At 40.9% G+C, this 24355-nt stretch overlaps 1 protein-coding gene across 1 annotated transcript in view; it reads left to right on the top strand.

Annotated features, from left to right (window-relative positions):
• Nucleotides 1-24355, top strand: part of LOC115479166 (mitogen-activated protein kinase 11-like) — a 61581-nt gene extending 37226 nt beyond the window's left edge. The window contains exons 7-12 of the mRNA XM_030216955.1: nt 6317-6431; nt 6541-6612; nt 7328-7407; nt 9085-9163; nt 12748-12921; nt 23725-24355. Coding sequence (XP_030072815.1) covers nt 6317-6431; nt 6541-6612; nt 7328-7407; nt 9085-9163; nt 12748-12921; nt 23725-23798 — 594 coding nt within the window. The 3' untranslated portion in view covers nt 23799-24355. The remainder of the gene's footprint in view (nt 1-6316; nt 6432-6540; nt 6613-7327; nt 7408-9084; nt 9164-12747; nt 12922-23724) is intronic.

Below are 24355 nucleotides of genomic sequence, written 5' to 3'. Positions count from 1 at the left end.
AAGGCTAGTGCCTGCTATAGCAGTTTGAAAGAACCAAGTCTGTGCTGGCAAAGCAGTACCTCGACTCCTTACAACCCCTGGCAATTCAGTCCCCAAATGTCGAGTCAGCATATCCTGAGTCCTAAGACAAGTGCCTGTTCTCCTCCTCCTTGTCACCAAACGTTTTCTTATAGTTAAACCAATACCACCCTTGATGCATTTGATAAGCCAAAAATATACCATATTGTCCAGATAATATTTACCCACACAGTAGCCAGTTGCAAAAAGGCTCTTTTCCAATTCACAATGTTCTTAGCCACTTTCCTCAACTTAACAAAGCTTCCTCTCCTTTTACCATCTTTTATTTATTTATTTATTTATTTATTTATTTATTGGTATTTATTAACCGAATATGAAGAGATTCACCAAAGGCGGTGTACTGTTTAACATAAAACTTATAATTTTGTTAACAGCATAATAATAGTAAAATAACAAAGATTAAACTAAATACAATAAATGAGGTAGACTTGAAAACAGTAAATTGAAACCTAATAATAGAACTACTGTGAAACAGTATCAAAAATATACACATTTAACAGCACTGGAATTTAAATACCAGAGATACAATATAGTGTTAGCAGCATAATACTAATGAGCTAGACTGAACCAGTGCTGGAGAGCTACCTAAGGCATATGCTACAAAGTCCACACTCCAATGCTGCCCAAAACTGTCGAGCTCCACTCTCAAATCCCCCTCCACATACCAGGCAAGTCCTTCCAACCCGAAGTCCAAACACACTTGTGGCCAGACCCAGCACTGCACTCTACTCCCAGACTGGTGACTTGAGAGGCACTTGCCAAGCTTTGACCTTCAGATACTGCTCCCACAGCTTCCATCTGTACTGTGGCTGACAAGGTCGGCCAACTAACTTACTCCACTCCTTCACTAGTGCCCAACAACATGAGCCACATACCTACCCCCCTCAGGTTCTGCAAACTCCTGCACCCACCCTGATCCCAAATCAGTCTGGCTTACAAGGGGTTCCAACTGCTGCTCATATTCCTCTGTTGGGACTGCCTGTCGAGCAGTGGCTTTCTGATGAGAAGTCATGTATCTGCTGAGACCACTGTCACTCCAAGTAAGCAACAGCCCACAAACGCGATGACCAAACAAAAGTGTGCTTTAGCAGCAGCAGTATTGACCCTTGTGGACTGAGCTAATTCATCAACTGCCACTGTACTGAATTATTCTTCCTCCCACTCACCCACACTTCCCATCATTCTGTTGGCCCTACAACCAGTCTCCCCAACTCTTTCTCTTCCAAAAAAAAAAAAAAGCATCAACTGCCATCCCCACATCTCTCCTCAGCCTCTAATTGTGTCCAGGCTGTGGCCAGTGCCTGATTACTCTTGGCCTCTGGGACATCGCCCAGCAGCCTCCCCATTTCACAGCATAATAATTGTAATGAGACGGTACCCTGTGCATCATTTTCTCTGTAATTCTAGTGGCAGTGCACACATTCTTGCAACATTGATGACTTTGCTAAAAAAACAGAATGTCCATCAGATTACCAATAGAAAATATTTATGCTTGTCCCAAGTCTGGAGCTGCTTTTTTTTTCTTGCTTTTTAAAGGGGAAAGTATATGCAAGGGATGAGCAGTGCATAATTTGCTGACATTTGTGAATTATGTATGGCGTTCCACTCGCCAGGAACAGCCCTTATTTTCTCTTAAATGGAAAGCAAAGAAGACTTTTGGGGATAGGCTTTTAAGGGTCATTTTTATTTGGTTTAAGATCCCAGTGCTGCCTTATCCTTATTCTGCCACAGTCATAGGGGTTCCTGTTATCTGATCTGAGCAAGTCCAGACTTTCTTGAACAATAAAAGCCTAGGAATGTTGAACAAATGTTGATCCCTTTTTAAATATCTTCTATAAGCATTCCTTTGCTCCCACCCATCCCCATTTACCACCTCCTAAAAAGATAAAGGTACTCTGCTGGAGGAAGAGAAACTTTTTGTGTCTCTCTCTGAAAGGAAGAATGATGGGTCAGTAGGCCAGAAGGTTTCCATTCTGAGCTTTAAATGAAGGAAGAACAGATACAATTTGCATTTCTATAGCTGTGCCTTTTGTCCAGACCAGCTCCATTGCACACTTAGAAAGTGCTGCTGCACTGTCATTTCAAATGCCCTCTGGGGCGGAAAGTCTGACTGCCAAATATGGTGCCTCGGTCATGTGAAGGCTTTGAAAGGGGCGAGATAAGGAACGTCATCTGGACTGTTGCAAAGCGTGAGCAAGAAGGGCGAGTACCCTGGATGTCAAGCTGGGAGAGGGGTAGCATCACACTGCCCTTTTGAGTCAATCTGCAAGTCTGGGCACGTGACCCAAAAAGGAGGGGGAGGGACTTTTTTTTTTTTTTTTTTTGTCGAGTAACTGCTTTGAGCATAGATAATGATGATGGATACTCGGTTATTCTGTGCCCAGTTATCCATCTGCAAGTGACTTGTGAGATCAAACTCTGTTCCTCCACAAATCCCAAAAGAGCTCTTATCTGTTCACTACTCTGTCCACCACTAGACTATAATCCCCATCCTTGTCTCCAACTTGGCTAGCCTGTGTCTAATCATTCTAACAATAGGTTTTATGCATTTAATACAAACACTAATACAATCTTTCTGCTTCTACAAATGAAAAATTCCTTTTGAGCATATTAAAGAGATTTCAAAAGCACCAGATCAAAAAACCAACCACGTTTAAATACTCCCTGAAGGAATACATCGCTAAAACTTAGCTATGTGCTCCTAAAATAATGTAAAAGTTTTCACTGTGATTTTTGGACTTGCCAATGGTTGAGAATTAATTTATGTATAATACAGCACTGTTCCCGCATGCCACATTCCAGCCTCCTATCCTAGAGTTCAGTATAATAATGCTCTTCAAAAATAAATATGTAATGCCCACCAAACTGTAATGGTGTAACATAGTAAATGACGTCAGATAAAGACTTGAACGGTCCAGCCAGTCTGCCCAGCAGTCACATTCATCAATTCATGATGAAATCAACAATGAATGTGATGATATATACTTTATCAGGAGTCTTCCTTTGGCTTTTCTGGGGTATAGACCTTAGTAGTCCGCTCAGCTTTGTCGTTATGTTCCACCTACTGGAGTTGCCGTCAAAGCTCACTCTAGCCTATCCAAATCCATCTTGTCATTTGCGGGACCCAGACAGGAAAAGTCTGCCCAGCACTATGCTCTATTCCAGCTACTGAAGTTGGCATTGAAGCCCTTTCCAGCCTATCCTAAACTGGATTGCCATATACAAACAAGACCTACAAAGTCTTCCTGGCACTAGCTTTAGTTCTTCAAAGCTAGAGTAGCCATCCAAGAGTCACCCACACATCCACCCCCTGCAGCCATTTAAGGTTTTTTTTTTTTTTTTTTTTTTTTTTTGGGGGGGGGGGGGTTGTAATTTATTTTTGTCTTCTACCATCTGTTTTCTAAATAGGGTTCCTCTGTGTTCATACCATGCCTTTTTGAATTCCGTCACTGTTTTTGTCTCTACCACCTCCCTCGGGAAGGCATTCCAGGCATCGACCACCCTCTTTGTGAAAAAAGAATATTTTACGACATTACTCCTAAGTCTGCCACCCTGCAACCTCAGCTCATGTCCTCCCCATTTCCCCTTCTCTGGAAGAGATTTGTTTCTATATTAATACCTTTCAAGTATTTAAACATCTGTATTCTATCTCCCCTGTCCCCTCTTTCCTCTAGGCTATACATATTCAGGTCTTGTAGTCTTTTCTCATATGTCTTATGTCTCAGGCCTCAAATCATTTTTGTCGCCTTCCTCTGGTCCGCTTCTAGTCTTTTTATATCCTTAGCAAGAGACTGAATACAATACTCGAGGTGGGGCCTCACCAATGACTTGTACAGGGGCATCAACACCTCCTTTTTTTTCTGGTTACTCCTCTCTGGATGCAACCTAGCATCCTTCTGGCTACATCCACCGCTTTGTCACACTGTTTTTGTGCTTTAAGGTCCTCAGACACCATCACCCCAAGGTCCCTCTCCCCATCTGTGCATATCAGACTCTCACCTCCTAGGACATACAGTTCCCTTTGCACTTTTTTTGCATTAAATTTTAATTGCCAAATGATAGATCGTTCTAACTTTTACAGATCCCTTTTCATGTTTTCTACTCCTTCTGGGGTGTCCACTCTGTTACAAATCTTGGTATTATCCTCAAAAAGGCAAACCTTACCGTTTAATCTTTCGGCAATGTCCCTCGCAAATATATTGAACAGAATCAGCCCTAACATCACTCTCTGAGGCACTCCGCTACTTACCTTTCCTTCCTCAGAGTGAATTCCATTGACCCCCACCCTCTGGTGTGCATCTGTCAACCAGTTTCTAAACCAGTTCACCACTTTGGGTCCTAACTCCAGCTTTTCAAGTTTATTTAAGAGCCATCTATGAGGGGCCATTTCAAAGGCTTTGCTAAAGAGGTGTGGTAGCCATGTTAGTCCACTTTTAAAGGTAATCAATAGAAATAAAACAAAATAAAACATGAAAGGCTTTGCTGAAATCCAAGTAGATTACATCTAGCACATGTCCTTAATCCAGTTCTCTGGTCGCTCAGTCAAAGAATTCAGTCAAATTTGTTTGGCATGATTTACCTTGGATCTTGTAACTCATTGGATTCCAGGCAATTCACTATCCATTACTTTTCCAATAACTGAAGTGAGGCTTTACCGGCCTGTAGTTTCCCAGTTCTTCTCTGTCATCACTTTTGTGAAGAGGGACCATATCCGCTCTTTCCAATCCTGTGGAACCTCTCCCATCTCCAAGGATGTATTAAATCTTTAAAAGGACCCGCCAGAATCTCCCTAATCTCCCTCAATATCCTGGGATGGATCCCATCCGGTTCCATGGCTATGTCCACTTTTAATTTTTTAAGTTCATAAACACATACTTCTGTGAATGGTGTGATATCCACCTCATTCTTATATGTACCTTTACCAGCCTATCGTGGCCCTTTTCCAGGATTTTCTTCCTTGAACATAAAACAGAAGTATTTGTTTAGAACATTTGCTTTTTCATTATCACTCTCCACATAGCCGTCCACAGTATCTTTTAGTCTCACAATTCCATTTCTAGCCTTCCTTCTTTCACTAATATATCTGAAAAAAAATGTTGTCTCCCTTCCTTGCATTCCTAGCCATTTGCTCTTCTGCCTTTGCTTTCGCTAGATGTATCTCCCTCTTGGCTTCTTTCTCCCAGTATACTTTCCTGTGTTCCTCTCCTTGAGTTTTCCTGTATTTCATGAACATCACCTCCTTTTCCTTTATTTTCTCTGCCGCTTGTTTGGAGAACCATACCGGTTTCCTTTTCTTCTTTTATTTACTCTCCTTACGTAAAGGTCAGTAGCCATTTTAATGGCTCATTTCAGCCTGGATCACTTTCTTTCCACTTCTCGTATGTCTTCCCATCCCCTTAGCTCTTTCTTCAAGTTTGCCCCCATTTTGTTAAAGTCAGTATGTTTGAAATCCAGGACTTTGAGTTTTGAGTGGCTGCCTGCCACTCCAGCCGTTACATCAAACCAAACCATTTGATCGCTACTGCCCAGGTGGGCACCTACTCTGACATTACACACAATTTCTCCATTTGTGAGCACCAGGTCCAGCATAGCTCTTTCCCTCATGGGATCTGTTACCATTTGTCTGAGCAGAGCACTTTGAAAGGCATCCGCTATCTCCCTACTTCTTTCCGATTCTGCAGATGGAACTTTCCAGTCCACATCTGGTAAGTTGAAATCACCCAGTAACAGCACTTCCCCTTTCTTTCCCAACTTTTAGACACCTGCAACCAGGTCTTTATCAAGCTGCTCCAATTGTGTCTGAGGTCTGTAGACAACACCCATGTGCATTGAGGTTCCATCTTCTCTTTTCAAGGCCCCAGATCCTTTGCATTTCAGTCGCTTTAATATTGTTTCTGACATACAGAGCTACTCCTCCAACTTATCGACCAATGCAATTGCTCTCTCAAATTGCTGTGAATACTTAAAAAGGAAGCCACTTGTCTGGAAAAAAAAAAAACAGTGTTGTATATAGAGCCCAACCAAAACCAGGATCTTCAGTTTCTGCTGAAACCAAATCTGTAACTGAAATTGGTCACTCTGAAATTGCCCCCCCCCCAGTGGTGGCCCCCTCCTGGGCATACCTTGTCATTGGTGAGTACTGGGCACAGACTTATGTATGAGTATATATGGTAATTCAATATTTTAGCAGCCATTATAGATTGAAAAAAAACATGCTTTGGGTTTTTGTATTCTGCAGATTTTAGATTTTGGTTTAGCCCGGCAGACTGATGATGAAATGACTGGTTATGTAGCCACAAGGTGGTACAGGGCTCCGGAAATCATGCTGAACTGGATGCACTATAACCAGACAGGTGAGCAGAAAGTAGGTCTCGACATTTCCATTAAAAATAAATTTGCTTTTTTTGTGTGTGAGAGAATATTGTGAAATGCATTTGTCCATCTCTTTTCTTCTCTTGGCAGTTGATATTTGGTCTGTTGGATGCATCATGGCAGAGCTGTTGAAGGGCAAAGCGCTGTTTCCAGGAAATGATTGTATCCTGAATGTAGACAAACCTAAACTGTATATTTTGTTAAAAGCCATTTGATCCTGTCCCTTTACGTTTCATTTAACACTTTCTTGTTGCAACAGCATAGCTGGCCAATTTATTTTTATTTACTTTTAATGACTCTATTGCTTCATAAGAGGATTCAGAAATGCAACTCTTCATCAGGTGGAAGTTGTGTATAGCACAGGCAGTAATGGTGCAAGCTATTCCCCCACACTGCCCTGCTAGTCAGCCTACATTTTGCTCTGGTGGGGCCACCTCTGAGGGTAATAGAGAGAAAGGAACGCTAACTGGTTTAAATGTGCATTTAAGAAGGTAATTTGATAATGGGTGCCTAGGTTAATTGGGCAGGAAGGCACCTATTTTTATAGATACATAGGCATGTATGCATCTTTACAAAATACTGCACAAATCCTTTAGAAAAAGGCATAGACATTACACCTGCATGTAAATCTTGACTTTGCATTTGCTGCACCCTAACTCTTCCCCTGCACAAACCTGCTATACAAATATGCACTGGCTTGCACCACACATACATTTGTGTGACCCAATTTTATAAGAGGTCTTTTTCTACTTGTAAATCATTTTATGTGCAAGCATACTGTTTTGTCATATGAATGCAGTAGCTTATTTCTCTGTAAACCAGATCTCAAGAGAGAATTTAATGAGCATGTTAAAGGTTTCCTGAACCCTGATTACAGATATTGATCAGTTAAAGAGAATAATGGAAGTTGTAGGCACACCTAGTTCTGATCTGCTCAAGAAAATCTCCTCTGAACATGTGAGTTCATTATGAAATATTATAACCAATTTTTTTTTTTTTTTTTTTAATTTCAAAATGTGTGTAATCATTGAATAGTTAAAAACAGTTCAGTTTGTGGACGTGGGATTTGTCTGTTTGCACTACATACTGTGTATGCACAAGAGTGCATTGTATGATACAGTGCAGCAGCTGACTTGATTCCATCTTGAATGTTACGGTCAGTGCGGCAAGAGTCATGGAGCATCATTCCTGCCCATGAAGGCCTTGCTGGATCCTGAGGTAATGGGGGTGAAGGAGCTGGCTGAGGCCTAGAGCACTCTCCTATGGTCAGAGTTGGAACAATGCTGAGAGGCAAGGGGACACCATGAGTTTGAAGGCTAGATATAGTTATATAGAGATGTATAGAGATATAGATAGACAGATTGAGAGAGAGATTATGTATTACACTAGTGGATTATTCTTAATTTAGTCCAGTAAAAGATGATTACAATTTCAAACACAGGAGAGACATAAGCTTTTTTTAGCTGGGCATCAAGAAACTATTTGTTTAGGAGTAACTATATACTACTACTACTACTACTACTACTACTTAACATTTCTAGAGCGCTACTAGGGTTACGCAGCGCTGTACAGTTTAACAAAGAAGGACAGTCCCTGCTCGAAGGAGCTTACAATCTAAAGGACGAAATGTCAAGTTGGTTCAGTCAAGATTTCCTGAATAGAGGTGTAGTGGTTAGGTGCCGAAGGCGACATTGAAGAGGTGGGCTTTATATCCATGTTTGGTGAAATTCTTGAATGTTCAATATATATTCCTTCTCCCTGAACAATTGTGTTCTTTTCCGCTTTGCCTATTGTTAAGTTAGTTATTGTATGGGAAGTGTTATTGCTATCAGGCCTTGCTTGAAGATATTTTTCTTTATTTAATTTGTCTCAACTATTCCTGTTGCTTTGCCCCTTCTATAATTGTGACTTGTGGTCTAATGTGAACATTTAGGGAGTATGGATTATCCTTGTATTTTTTTTGTTTTCTTTATTATATAGTATATCCTGTTATTTTCAATATTTCTGTTAACAAGTATTGTGATGATTATATAAAATTCAACATAAGATTAAAAAAAAAAAAAACAACTTAAAAGAATCCAGTTTTCTCCAAGACCAGTATGGTTGCTTGAGCCATTCACACCTTTTCATTGATGTTATTTGTTTAGAGGAGCACTATCTAGATTAAAAGGTAAGAGGTCCATTTACTAACTTGGAATGTGCACTTATGCATGTAAGCAAATAGGTGAAGGGGACCCAAAAAGTGGAGACGCAACCACAGTTCAAAATATGAAGTCTCCATATTTTGACTTGTGGTTGCATCTCCACTTTTTGGCCATGTCTGCTCATTGGTCCCCCCCCCCCCCCCCCCCCCAGTGTGCTGTGCGGAGCCTCTCTTCTTAATTTTGCCTCCATTAGCGAACAGGCCCCAGTGCTGCCAGTGAGAGCCAGGTAAAGCAATGTACATTACTGCTTTGTCACAGCTTTTAGAAAATTCCAGTTTGGTGAAGAGATGCTACCAAGCTGCTGTAAAGAATGGAAGGAACATTATTAGGTTTAGTAAAATAAGTCTGAATAAGTTGTGAAACAGTGTTCATGCAGAGATTTTTCTCCCAGATTTGGAAAACTGAATGTGCTTGTTTGATGTATCCACAGGCTAGAAAATATATTGAGTCATTACCATATATGCCACCGCAAGATTTGAAAGAAGTGTTCCGTGGTGCCAACCCACTGGGTATGCTCAATTTAAAGTAATCCAAAGGTTGTATTTATATGCTAATACCATGCAAAATTTAATCTGGGGGAGTATATTGTGGATTGACAAAAGTTCTTTTATGTTTCAACACTTTTATTGAAGGCAACAACAAGGTAACAAAGCACAAATTACTATATTAGCAACATGTCCCTCCATGTATTTATTTATTTTATTTATTTATTGCACTTGTATCCCACATTTTCCCACCTATTTGCAGGCTCAATGTGTACTGAGTATAGCTAATACACCGGGCCTTCTGAGCCTTCATTTAACATTTTAATAACCCCCCCCCCCCCAACTCCCCTCCCCTCAGTCCACCATCCCACATCCAAATCCTATTATCTCTACTGCCCCCATCCCCCATCTCCCATTCTATCCCCCCCTCCCCCCGTCACATAGACTTCCACCCTGGGCGGCCCCTAAAGGCACCCTTGACAAAATTTCTTTAAAAAAGTGCATGTATTCCGGGCATTTTAGAATAAATTGAATTGATTGGGTAGTAATTGACCTGCTTTACAGAAGAACATTTTGTAAAGGAGGTCAATTACTACCCAATCAATTCAATTGCATATAGTAATAGCTGCTCTTAAGCATAAATGTTAAGGGTATGCACAGGGCAAATAGGGCTTTATTTTTCTGGCTCTTTTTTTTTTCCAGATCTTTTCACACATTTGATTTAAAAATGAAATTGTATGCTTTAGTGTGTGTTAATTTGACTAGTGTGCATTAAATCAATTTAGCATGTATTGAATTTTTTAAAGGCGTACTAAGAAACTGAATGCAAACTAATCAATGCTTATCCCTAATAATTATCATTAGATATATATATTTCTTTTTTTTTTTTCACTTTTGGTGGTTGAGAATATTGTAATGTTTTGCCTTTCTAGGGAGCTGTAGTAAAGTTGGTGTGAATGTTTAGATGGTAAGCAGTGGAAAGTGAGTGGCAGTAGAGAGGACTTTGTGATGGAAGAATGGATGTGACTCATGGTGGATTGTCTGCCTCCCTGTTTTGGCATTGTGTGGATTCGTGAGGCAATAGTCTGTTCCAAGACAGGTCCAAGCAGATATGACAAAAGTCCAAAGCTTAAAAATCTAAGGATTCTTTATTGCACAAGTCCCGACATGGCCATGTTTCGCCAATATGGCTGCATCAGGGGTAATTGTAATACACTAACCAGGGATTATCTTCCAGGTTGGCAGAAGTCATCCAGGTCTGCATGGAACTTCTTGGGTTTCAATTTCATTTTTAAGCTTTGGACTTTGTCGTGTCAGCTTGGACCTGTCTTGTGCTTTTACTGCAGACAATGAGAGCCTCTTCCTGTTGTTGCGAATAGTCTGTTCCATCCTCTGGTTGGGGTGAAGCCTTTTTTATTCTCTGTCCTTGGGGTCTAATTCAGAACACCACTGCTACAGTTTCAGCTCATTTGAATCTTCTTACTAAGAGACTGATTCTCAGAATGCCAGTGCAAAAGCCAACAGCGCGCACTCCATACTGCTGGAACAGCACAGAAAACTAGCTCGCTGATGCTCAAAGGAAATGGTATTCAAATTATATTCACATTGTAAAAGCAAAAACAAGGAGGAAGCATGTTTGGCGCATGCGCAAAAGTTTCACAGTAAGCACAGCTCGACAAACCTGAAAGTGTAGCACACATCAGTGCCACTGTTCTGTGCCTTTAAATATAAGCTTTTCAAATTTTTTATTTACTTGAAAGGCTTATATTTAAGCGCAGAAAACAGGTGCCAATGGTACACATTCCTTTCTCAGTACCGGCATTTACAGGCTTGCTCAGGCTTTCTTCCGCTTCCAAAAGAAATAAAAAATCAGCAGAAATTAAACTGAAAATCAAAATAAATCCTCTCTTCAATCCCCCCCCCCAAATGCCAGCTCCAAGGGGGGCAGTAGGTTTCCATTGGTAAGAGCCAGGTTTATGCACTGTTTTCTGAACATTAAGGAGGCATAGCAAAGACCCCATTAACATCCAATTGACTACATTTAATACAGTTTGTGGTCATCTTTGGCACACACATTCTGCACAGATTAATATGCACACAATTCTGGCACTAACTAACCTTACCACCGGCAGTAGGTTTTGAGAATCGGCCCCTAAATTAGTACAAAGTTTCAAGTTTATTTTATTTGATAAACTGCCTATTAGATAACTGTCTAGGCAGTTTACATAATACATTAAACATATAAAAACACCAGAAAAGCAGTCAGGTATAGGTTATTAGCAGCAATAGGAAAATATCTTTTCAAGATATTCTGATCAAAAAAGAGACAGGTGTGTTTTGAAACCATTATGGACCAAATTTATATGGTGCCCCAAAATCAGCACCAAAAAAAAAAAAGTGCTAAGCACTATTCTATAAACAGCACTCCAAGTTTGGGCACCAATAGCATGTAGCACTGGGATCGACACCTAACTTTTAGGCGCAAGGGTTTATAGCAACTGAAACCTGGTGTATATCCCACTTCCTAAATTAGCGTGAATCTTATGCATTCTGTAACACTACGTGCAAATCTCTGGAACACCCATGCCCCTCCTATGGTCATGCCTCCTTTTTGGATCTGCAGACAAGTAGGCACACATTTTTATAAAATAGCATGTAGCAAGGTTAGTGTGTTAATTCTAATTATTGCCAATTAGCACCCAATTATCAGTGGTAATTGGTTTGTTACTCAAGTTGTGTGTGCAAATTGGATGCGCGCCCAATTTTGCTTGTACAATTTCATGTGCCATATATAGAATCTGAGGGTATATGTAGGAAACCCACTCACAAGAATACATTTTTACGTTACCAGAGTCATTACCACAATTTGAAGGATAACCTTCCCATTGGCCAGTTTCAAACGAGTTTACAAACCTGTTTTAAGACTGCATCATGTGCTGCCTTTGATCACCTTGGAAAGTTCCCCCCTCCCCCAAATACCGGTCAGCACCCAGAGTTAACATTATCCCCTTTATCCCACTTTGCTAGCCCCTCAAAAATATACAAATTATAAAGATAAACATTTTGACTTAATACATTAAGCTTGATTCAGAACTTCCTCCCAGTTGCCTATCCCTCCTAGAAGACTTGATGTACCAGGAGAAAGTGTTAAATAACAGCACAAAGGCCTTCTGGTTGTGGGTATGCACTTATGCTTAGAACTTAAATCAAGTCTAAAAGATTTCACTTTAGGCTCAAAATGTGACAAATCCTGATCTTTTGTAAATATTCTTTTTCCACAGGGGTTATTACTCGCTCATTCTTGGTCAAGTAAGGTCCTTGAGTGGCTACATTATAAAAATAGTATATTCAAAACCCATCATAATACATAACACACAGAAGACTTGCTACTTTGCTGTCTCCTTTCTGAGATTTTCCATGTTTCACCATATCAGTGTGCATGTGACAGAACAGAATCATACAGTACAATTAACCTGTTTTCTCCTCTTCATATGTTTTATTGTTTTGTACCTAGAGTAGCAGTGTCTGGTATTTGTATTTTTTTGTAATTTTGAGAGAGGCCAGGTTAGCAGCTGTGTTTGTTCAAATGCCTTCTCTTCCCCCCCTAGCGGTGGACCTTCTTGAAAAAATGCTGGTCTTGGACAGTGATAAGCGGATAACGGCCTCTCAAGCTTTGTCGCATCCCTACTTTGTGCAGTACCATGACCCTGATGATGAGCCTGAAGCAGAGCTCTATGACGAGTCAATAGAAAATAAAGAGCGAACCATAGAGAAATGGAAAGGTAAGGACCCATGGTGCACGGCACTACAAATGTCTTGGCATGAAGAGCTCAGGACTGTTTTGTTCTGCCTTATTCAATGCTCCTGGAACACCAGAAAGATTGTGCAGTGCCAAACAGGCAATTAATATTTCTTCTTGTAACAGTGACGTAGCCAGACCTCGGAGGGAGGGGGCCAGAGCCCAAGGTGAGGGGGCACATTTTGGTCACTGCCTTGCCACCACCCCCCTCCACCACCTTGCCACCTGCTGCTCCCACCCACTGCGCTGTGCATCTTGGCTGGTAGGGGTCCCCAAACCCCACCAGCTGAAGCACTACCGAGACACAAATACCTTGGCTGGCGGGGTCAGCTGAAGACTTCGTCCAGCGCTGATCTCCGGTGCCGCCGCATTGCCTGCCCTGCTTTCTTGTCCCCTCACGCCAGGGACAATCCCTTTTGTGAAATTGAGCGGTGGATGAAGTCTTCAGCTGTCAGGGGTTAGAGGGCCAGAGCAAATTTGGGGGGCCCAGGCCCCCATGGCCCCACGTAGCTACCCACTGTCTTGTAGAAGGTTTTTTGTTTTGTTTTTTTCCCATCTTTCCAACAACAGTATGCATTAAAGTGCCTCAGATCTTGGTCCGTTTGTGTTCTGCTAGGCACTATCATTCAAGGTAAGATTAAGGAATAGGCAAACTATGGCATGTGGTCATGGGTCAAAATAGAGAGTACATCAATCAGGTGTATTTGAAAACATGTCACATGATTTACAATTCTTTGTGTAATATACAAATCTGTTCTACAGTTTCCAGCTGTTAGATCATTGCAGTGTGGCTTTTAAACTATTATTTATGCAGATACTTGAGTAGCTTAAAATTTAATTGGCAGTTTGCAGCTTGAGAAAATAACAATTAAAATAATAAATGTTTTAAGGAACTGTGTTTGCTAATCTTAGTGTTGTAAAATGGTTCACTATAAATCCTGGGATCCTTGTGTTCTTGCAAGGCATTATCTGATGATCTTTGTCAGGACAAATCTGAATAATACAATCCAGTTGGACTCCCAGCTCACAACAAGGAGAAGCTGCTTTTACTGGCCCTCGAGCACCCTTCCCTTGGGTAGTTTCTCCTCAACAAGGGTAAACCTAGCTTTTGGCTTGTCTTTCCAAAGTTCACAGTGCAGTAAAAGTGAACTTGATGGTGTTTTTACCTTTTCAGCATTATAAACAAAATGATGTAGCGGAGCACTGTGGCACTTCTTATGGTTGGTGGGCGTGGACTATCTAGAAACACAGGGACAGGTGACCACACACATTTTTTTCCATTTGGAATTTTTTTCTTAAATTTTGTTTTTATTTTTGTTTGTGTGTTTTTATTTATTTCAAATTAAAACAAAAATGCAGGGACTAGTGCTTCCCTCTTCACCTGACTTTATATAAAAAAAAAAAAAAGAATGGCAGTGCCCAAAATAGAAAAAAAAAACTTTCCTCCCTTGGTCCTTCTTAACTCCCTTATTGCTTCTCTATCAGTGGATGATTTTGCTCATAATTTGAGCAAAATATTCTCAAAATCTGTGCTTCTCTCCCTTCATCTTTAGCTATTCAAGTTTTTCCCCCTTCTTTATCCTAAGTTGCTTCCTCTCTTCATTCCTGATGTCCTGTTCCAGTAAGTCTTTCTCTACTCTTGACTTAGGTTCCTCTTGGTCTAACTTTCATTTACCTTCTCTTTCTGATGTTACTAAGGCTTTCACATCCCTGAGGAAGATTCATTGTGCTGTGGATGCTATGCTTCCATCTTGGATTGGAATCTCTTAACATGGGCTTTAACCTCTTGTCCTTTCCATGATTAGAAACAGCCTGTCTACTGGTGTAGTCCTTAACTCTTAGAAGACCTCTGTTGTACACCCAGTCTTGAAGAATTCATTCCTTGACATTTTGGATCCTACAAATTATAGGCCTATTTCTCATATATCGTTACTCTTAAAAGTTTTGGAAAAGATAGTATTTTTCTAATTGGTGGAGCACATTGAGGCCTCTCTATATTACACCCTATGCAGTCTGGTTTTTTACAAGGCCACTGTACAGAAACTATTTTGACTTCGCTTCTAAATGATATTCATACTACACTTCATAGTGGTAATGATGTTCTATTGATTTCTCTTGACTTGACAGCTGCTTTCCATTTGATTAATCACCCTTCTTTCACATCTTTTTTCATTGGGTATTTCAGGAACTGTTCTCTTTCTTGGTTTCATCATTTCTTGCTGGCTGTCAATACTTGGTTTACACATCCCAAGGTGGTTCTAAACCTTGGTCTTTACGGTGTGGAGTTCCTCAAGGTTCTATCCTTTCCCCACTTTTAATATTTTTCTATCTCCACTCACATTATGATTCAGAACTCTGGCCTTAGATTTTATATCTACACAGATTATATTTCTGATTTCCACTCATAATTCTGTGACACTTAATCTCACTGTCTTACATTCATGTCTCAATTCTATTGATCTTTGACTTTCTTCTAATCTGTTGGGGGGGGGGGGGTCTTTTACTAAAGATTAGCTCAAGTTATCTGCAGTAATGCCCATAGAAATAAAATGGGGCCCTGCTGCAGATAACTCGAGCTAATCTGGTTCTTAATTCTGCTAAATAATTAGACATGTGTTGTAGCCTTCACCAGTACCCACAGTTTGGGGGAACCCTCTTAAAATGATGGATTTCTTTAAATACCTTAGGGTAATATTAAATTCTCAACTTTCTTCCCCTCAATTTCATCTGTAGTATGCTCCATGTTTTTTCTCATTACGCTCTATTCATGCCATATGCCTGCCCTTAGTCTCCTATACCTGTTCCATTCTCCATGCTTTAGTGATAACAGTTTTAAAGTGGCTCTGAAGACTTGCCTGTTTGATAAAGCTTTTTCTGATGGTCCTTAGGGCGGCAGGCTAGCCGGCTGGGCAGCAGTGAGCAGGCTTCACAACTACTTATTCTTTTATTTTCTTTGCTTTTCTTTTAATTCTCTCTTACTTTTATAAGTTGTAATTCTTTTCCAATGTTTTATGTTTTTAGCAATTGTAAACCGCCTTGATTTCATGAAAGGCGGTATATTAAACTACAATAAACTAAACTCTTTCTAACCCCACTTCTGAGCCACAACAGTCCAAACTGCGCAGGAACAATCCTTGTTGGTTGGTGTTTCAAAGTAGCTCTGGCAAAAAAAGCCAACATAGTTTGGGTAAAATGGGTCTGGGAAGAGGGAGGCCTTCAGTTTTTACATTTTGGCTGTCGACACTATTTTTTGGGAAGGAGGGAGGGAGCTGTGGAAATTTAAAATAAACAGAGTGCCATAAGTGGCACCTTGGTGGATGTCCTTCTGAAGGTAGAGCAGTTGTCATCTACTCAACAAAAAGATGAAGTTGAGGCCCCCAAAAACATAAAATTAAAACCAGCGATTTGACATTTGTTGGGGTTTTTTTTTTGTTGTGTTTCCTGCTTTCTCCATTTTCTTCTGGATTGAGCAATGGGATCCTGGCACAATAAGCTTTCATTTAATACATCTACCCCACAATTCGTAGTCTGGTTCTTGAAACAATGGCCCTGAGCCAGGAGACATAAAGGACTCTTTCTGCAACCTTTTTATCAAAGACTCTAAATCCAGCCACCAGATGGTGTTCATAAGGATAACTGTCTCCACCCCCACCTCCACTCCATCCCTCCTCGAGGCCAACGCTCCGTTTGCAACTTCCCTAGCTCCAGTCAGACTGAAGTTGATGGCCTAATCTGGGAATTGAACCAGGGACCCCCTCCACATAGTAGCACCCAGCACTACCACTGGACCAATGATTGATCTTTTAATGAATGCATTTATACCCACTTAAGTTCATATTGCTTGAAAATATGAGATGTTTTAAGAATTTATGTTAAAAGTGTTTTACAATTTAAAAAAAAATGATTTCCCCAGTCATTTCTTTGGTGCCTGGAGTTATGTAGGAGAACTAAAAAGTAACATGACAACTGCCTTCATCATAAATGAAAATATATGAATAGCTACATATGGAGGAAAAAGACCTCCTTAACAGCCACAACAGTCTTTATACAAAAACCATGGCTTAACTCATTAATGGTCAAAATACCTCCAATGTTAGTTCCACTTTTGTATGACTAAATTAATGTCAAATTTTTCAAAAACATAATCCAGTGTCCATCCTAGTGAATAATCGTATCTTTGACAATGACAGTGTTTCAAAAAATTTTGTGTTAGCACATGCTAAAATTAAATGAAACTCAACATTGAAACTTCAGTGAGTAATTTTCCCCCTGTGCATGTCTGCTGAAAACTGCTCCACAATAAAAAAAAATCTTAGTATAATAGGGCAAAGACTATTTAAATCTTTTACAGTAAAAAAAAAAACACACAACAAAACCTTGTCTTCACCATTACCAAAACAGGAAGTCCTACGTTTACCAAAGCCGGTTTCAAAAACAGGGCCAGCACGAGAAAATGCCCACTCGATTGGTGGATGTCAGATGTACTGCTTAATATGGCCACAAAGTACTTTTAGGAAAATGTGAAAATATGCAGTCATATAAATAACCTGGTCCTCCACACCCCCTCCTTATTCTGCTTAAACATTAAGGGAACATTTTACTAAAGTGCAGTGAATTCTTATACTTACCTCACCTTAACTTTTGCAGTTAAATTGTGCTAAGTACAAAGCCTAAGCACGAAGGGGTCCTTTTATAAAGCTGAGGTAAAAAGTGGTCTGCGGTAGTGTGGGCACATCTTTTAGGCGCACGCTGGGCCATTTTTTTTTTTTACCGTGGCTGAGAAAAAACTCAATACCATGGTTTAACGAAGAATTGAAAGAACTAAAAACACAGGTCAGAAGATTAGAAAGAGCATGGAACAAGAAAAAAGATGAAAACAGCCGCAAAGACTGGAAACTACAAAAAATACAAATACACTATCAGACAAACTAAAAGGACGTATTGCAAAACCAAAATAGGACCAAACTACAAGGATACACACAAACTCTTCTCACTCGTAAACGATCTTCTAAATACCACTACGGTAACCTCCAACAACACAGATACCCCATCAGCAACCAATCTTGCAAATTACTTCAAGGAAAAAAATCATAAAACTCTGACTCATGATACCTACCAATATAACAGATTACACAAATATCCTTGAATGTCTAGACCCAAACCCTGGGGAATGCCCAGCAGATCAATCATGGACCAACTTTGACACGCTCTCATCACATGAAATCTTACATTGGCTCAGGAAATACGCCAAATCACAATGCAAATTAGACATTTGCCCTAATAGTCTAATAAGATCCGCACCCAAACAATTCAAAACAGACCTCATGAACCACGTAAATCACAGGCTTCAAAATGGGCTCTTTCCCATGGATAAAGGAAACATCCTACTTACCCCGCTACCGAAAGATGCTAAGAAAAGCACAACTGACCTAACCAACTATGGCCCAGTTGCATCTATTCCACTCATAACCAAACTCATGGAAGGCATAGTAACAAAACAACTTACTGAATACCTAAATAAACATTCAATTCTCCACGAGTCTCAATCAGGATTTCGGTCAAATCACAGCACCGAAACTGTTCTAGTGTGTGCAATGAACTCATTTAAACAAGCAATTGTGATGGGCAACAACATACTCCTCTTACAATTTGACATGTCCAGTGTCTTTGACATGGTCGACCATGAAATACTATTACATATACTAGAATACTTCGGAATAGGAGGCACAGTTCTCAAATGGTTCAAAGGATGCCTGACCACAAGATCATATCAAGTAACAACGAACACGGACAGATCACCCCCATGGATACCTGAATGTGGAGTACCCCAAGGATGCCCCCTCACCAACCTTATTCAACCTGATGATGATGATACCTTTGGCTAAACTTCTAGCAAATCAAAACCTCAACCCCTACATATATGCAGATGACGTCACGATTTCCATCCCATTCAGATACGATCTAAATGAAATCACCAACGAGATCAACCAAAGCCTCCAAATAATGCCTCCTGGGCAGATGCATTCCAGCTGAAACTAAATGCAGAAAAAACACAATGTCTTGTTCTCACCTCACAACATAACACAAAAAACTTCTCCACCATAACCACACCATACTGCTCTCTGCCTGTTTCTCAAAACTTGAAAATTCTAGGAGTCACCATTGACCGAAACCTTACTCTTGATACCCACGTGAAAAACACAAAGAAAAAGATGTTCTATTCCATGTGGAAACTCAAGTGTAAAACATTTCTTCCCGAGATACATATTCCGTACCCTGGTACAGTCAATGGTAATAAGTCATCTTGATTACTGTAAGCACTGTACGCAGGCTGCAAAGAGCAGAACATCAAGAAACTCCAAACTGCCCACAATACTGCGGCCAGACTCATATTGGAAAAACTAATATGAAAGCGCAAAACACCTTAAGAGAGAAACTTCACTGGCTCCAACTTAAAGAACGTATTGCATTCAAGATCTGCACGATGGTACACAAAATCATTCACGCAGACGCCCCAGTCTACATGCTAAACCTCATGGACCTACCTCCCAGAAATGCCACAAAATCATCTCGCAAATTCCTCAACCTGCACTTCCCCAGCTGCAAAGGACTAAAATACAAACTGATGCATGATACCACCTTCTCTTACATGAGCACGAAGTTATGGAACGCACTACCTAGAGACCTGAAAACAATCAACGAAACAATTATCTTCGCAAATCCCTCAAGACATATTTCTTCAACAAAGCCTACAATGAAAACCCAGAACCTCACTAATCCACTTCTGAAAACCCACCGTCTACTATACCTAATAAATGCCTTCCTTCGTCTCTCTACTTTCTTCCCTTAATTAATCTCTGCACAACAATAATTGTACCTGACATCCAGGATTAACTGTGTTAACAAAACTATGTAAGCCACTTTGAGCCTGCAAATAGGTGGGAAAATGTGGGATACAAATACAATAAATAAATAAATAGTAAAACTAGTGCGTGCCTGTTTACAACCTGAGCCCTTACTGCCACCCATTGACCTTGCAGTAAGGACTCACGCGCTGCCCACGCGGTTATCATGCAGCGTGTGCCAATGTGGGTGTGCTGCCGGGAATGCCCCCTGTGGTAGAAAATAGAAAATTTTCTACCACAGAATTAGGCGTTTGCCAAGATCAGAATTGCCACTGGGCACATGTGCTACCCTGGCAGTAGTGCCAGTTGGGCGCATGTTTGCCCTCCACCTTTGTAAGAGGGCCCCTATATGCAGGGGGCATGCCCTGCATTTAGTGCACATAGCAAACACCTCACGAGTACTTCATTATATGCGCTGACAAATTAGTGCAAGAGCATGTACCCCAGTGCCTAACCTAGTAAACAAAAATAACAGATCTTCTATGGTGGTGCAACTTGGCCCCCTTTAACCAACATCTTTCCAACCCTGGTTTGCCTTAGTAGTCCAGGGCAGGAGCAGTCCTCCTCTGCTGTCCTCCATACACTGCTCTGGGTTCTCGTAGTACTACCACTAGGGAATCAGTCTGCTTGACAGGGATGAAATGCTCTTCCTATCTACCTCCTTGTCCCTCAGAAAAGCTGTTTCCTCTTTTTTTTTTTTTTTTTTCCTTACCTCCTATGGCCTTGCTCTCCTGCTCACACCAACTGGGTCCACAGCCCTGTATTTTCTGCTATAAAGGGTGTCAAGAAGACCTACAGCCTGCTCTTCTAGTTGCTCCCAGCAAAAGGCCTTGCAAAGATACAATCAGTCAGGACTAAAACTGCTGCTGCTGCACCCTCAGGAGCTAATACTCTTCCCCACTGCATCCCTATCCTACCCCAGCTCCAGCCTCAATCAGGCCAATGCCACTTGCAGTTTTGGGGGTAGTCTAAACTTGTTTCCAGACATAAAAATCCACTCACCTGGAATTCTCTATGTATAATCTTTTATCAATAGGTTTGATCTTGAGACCAATATCTTGTTGAGCTCTTAACCCTGGGGAGAAGATGAGGGGAAGTGCCTTCAGAGATGGAGGGGAAGGGATGAGGAGGTGGAAGAGAGTCTAGAGGAAGGAGTGAAGATATGGTATGAAGCATTTGGAGGGGCTAGTAAAAGCTTGAAAGTGTAAAGCAACAGGGGACTATAGAAGCCAGGGTGAAAGATTGTGGAAATGGGGTTGAGGACAGTTGGAAGCTGGGTAGAGGTCAGGAAGGGGTTGGATGTGAGAAGGGAAGAAGTTGGAGCAGGTGAAGGAATGCAAGTCAGAGGAGCCTAGATGATAGTGTGAGTACAGAGGATAGCAGTGGGGTATTAGAGAGTGGGTGATGGGAGGGATAGGAAGCTGAGAAGGGGAAGGGACAGGGCCAGTGGGAGACTGCAAATTGGAGTGAAGAATATAGGAAAAAAATAAATGGGTCTGAGGATTGCTAGCAGGCCTCCTTGTTCCGTTTTCCTAAAGGGAATGAAGGAGTAGCCTAATGGTTAGTGCAGCAGCCTTAGAACCAGGTTCAATTCCTACTGTAGCTCCATGTGACTCTGGACAAGTCACAACCCTCCTTTGCCCCAGATACAAAAGACTACCTGTATATATAGTAAACTGCTTTGATTGTAACCACATAAAGGTGGTAGATCAAATCCCCCCCACCCCACTTTCCCCAACAGGTGTACTAGTGCTCTGACCAGTGCTGTCTTTTAATAAGTACAGTTGATACAGTTTTAGTTATGGAAATTAGTGCTGTTATGGTAAGCTTGTTGTATAGGTTCTGCATGCCTTTATGTAGGGTTTTGTTAACTGTGCAAACTGGTAGCAGAAGGAGAATTTTTTTTTAATTGTTCCTACCTTCACAGTATTTTTTTTTTTTGGTATCTTGAGTTGTACAGGCGAAAATCCTATAGTTGGGGGGAATGTGGAGTGTGTTACCGAACTGAAGGTGCAGGTTTTATTTTGAGATTCTCTCTAATCCTAAATAGAATTCAGGCTTTGCTCCCATATGAAATAATTATAATGGTAGTAGTTTTATGAGAGAGCGCTGATACTGGCTAGGGATTTTCTTTTATGTATAAAGGTTCTTGCAACTTTTTATGTTTCATAACTAATTTAAACTTAGAGGGATGGATTCTGATGTAGTGGTGAGCATAATATGTGGAAATTCAACTTTGACTTGCCCTCCTATTACTGGCCAGATTTATCTGTCTAGAGCAGGGGTTCTCAACCCAGGACACATCAGTCTGATTTTCAAGATATCCAGAGTGAATATACTTGAGAGAAATGAGTATGCATTGTATGTAAATGTATTTCATGCATAATCATTGTAGGTATCCTGAGAATCAGACTGGTTGGGTGTCTCTCTAGACCAGGGGTTCTCAACCTAGTCCTTGGAACACCAGTAGTCAGCTGATCTCCCTGCCCCCACCTTGACTGATAGGACCTGCCTAGGCCAGATGATCTAAGGAGAACCACTGCTCTATGCTTCTCTCTTCTGACTCACAATTGGAACAAACTCAAATTTAAACAGTTAAAAAAAAAATGTTAGTGTTTGTGTGGGAGGAAAGCATAACACTGCCTATCTGTCCTGGTCCAGAGGAGACTGGTTCTGGTTTCTGAGACAACGGCGCAATTTTGTGAGTTGGGGTAGGGGACAGGGAGTTCAGCTGGCCTTTTTTTTGGAAATGTTTCATTCCATTTGTGGCAACAGGTGTGAAAGATTGTTTTAGTTTGAGTGTTAGAATGCTGTATGCTGAAGCTTAGTACCATGTTCTAACCAGGGCCCACCGAGATGGGGGGGGGGGGGCAAGATTCCCCAGTGCCCGGCATCCAAAGAGGGCCTGGTGCTGGTGATCGCAAGAGACTGCTCTACCTGCCACGGGTCCTTCTTCCTGCCACGTCCCGCCTCCTGTGAAGTAACTTCCTGTTTTCACATAGGTGGGATGTGGCAGGAAGAAGGACCCGTGGCCAGCAGAGCAATCTCTGTCGATTGCTGCGGCAGGGGTTGTGGTGGGGCCCTGTAGAGTGTTTGCCCTGGGCCCAGTTTTTTCCTCTCAGCGGCCCTGGTTCTAACACATTACTTACTGCATCGAGGCCAGTACTGGAGAGTCTTCATGAATCAAGTTCTTAATGTCAACTCTACTACAGCCTTTAAAAACATTTTCAGATTCTGTATATACCAGCAATTTATCGATAATTGTACACTCTCTCTCTTGCTTGAACCACATCTATTTGTTGTAATCACATGGAACCAGCAGGATCTCTGTCCTCGATCTCAATGCACATTGGCTAGCAGTTTTATAATTCTGACGGTGGTTACCAAACAGTTAAACGCAGTGCAGCTTTCACTACTGATTTTCCAGCTATGCTAATGTTTTGGAAGGGTCTGCTTTTTTTTTTTATCCTGGGGTTCAGTTATCTCTTCTGTCCTCTGGCTGTCAACATGTTTGTCAGCCCATGTTTCTCTTTCTGCAGGTCATCGGTGAGTGTGGGCGTGCATAGCTCTGTTCCTGATAATTTCCCTTGTTGCACACCATTTCTAACAGCAAGTGCTTGAATTTAAAAATATAATGCTTATTATATATTCGGGCTTTCCCCATGTTTTCAGGGCAAGGGTTGTAGCTCAGTTAATCAGCTATTTGAAGATAATAAACCATGGCTCAGACTGTTTGGAAATATTACAAGTCCAAAACACTTGAATATTGATAACATTTCAGCTACTTTGTTTTACTTTCTTTCTCTATAGCCATCTACTTCTTAAATGTCAAACTATAGTACAGTATTTAATGCCACTTTCCTGCTTTTTTTTTTTTTTAGAGCTTACATATGAAGAAATTACTAGTTTTAAGCCACCTGATTTTAAACTGGATACCCTGGAGATAGAACAGTGATCGCAGACAGCCGCACTGTGTCCTTGCACGGCACCACAACATGCTCAGTATTCCCAAAACATCCATTTTGATGCTCACGCTTGCTGGAAAAAAAAAAAACATGGAGGAGTGGGTAAATGATCCTTCACACTGGAGCTGTTTCTTTCCCTTGTGCCATGACTGCCATCACATGATGTACGAGGTGATTTTGAAGTGCTGTGCCAGCAGACCTCACCGAGTAGCTTTTTGCAGGATTTCTGCATGTGTCACTTTCCATGGGAACGGCAAGGAAATGAAAGCTGTCATTTAAAAAAAATAACAAAACATACAGTTTGAAGCATGTTGGTACACAAAATGGAGGCAGTGGTTCCATACAAGGAATTAACTTATTTTTATCTGGTTTTATTTTGATGGTTTTTATGTTTTTCTTTCATTTGTAGCTAATGTCTTTAAGGGAGCACGGCAGTAAGTTAAAATTAACACACACATATGAATCTGACATGGTTGTATCCATTACACAGAATGTCTCTGTGCAACATTACCACCAATTCAGAGCCAATAAATGTCTATCCCCCGTG

This window comes from Microcaecilia unicolor, chromosome 10 (assembly GCF_901765095.1).
Source record: "Microcaecilia unicolor chromosome 10, aMicUni1.1, whole genome shotgun sequence".
In the NCBI taxonomy this organism is placed as follows: Eukaryota; Metazoa; Chordata; class Amphibia; order Gymnophiona; family Siphonopidae; genus Microcaecilia; species Microcaecilia unicolor.
The sequence above is the reverse complement of the archived record's forward strand: the minus strand, read 5'-3'. Positions and strand labels throughout refer to the sequence as shown.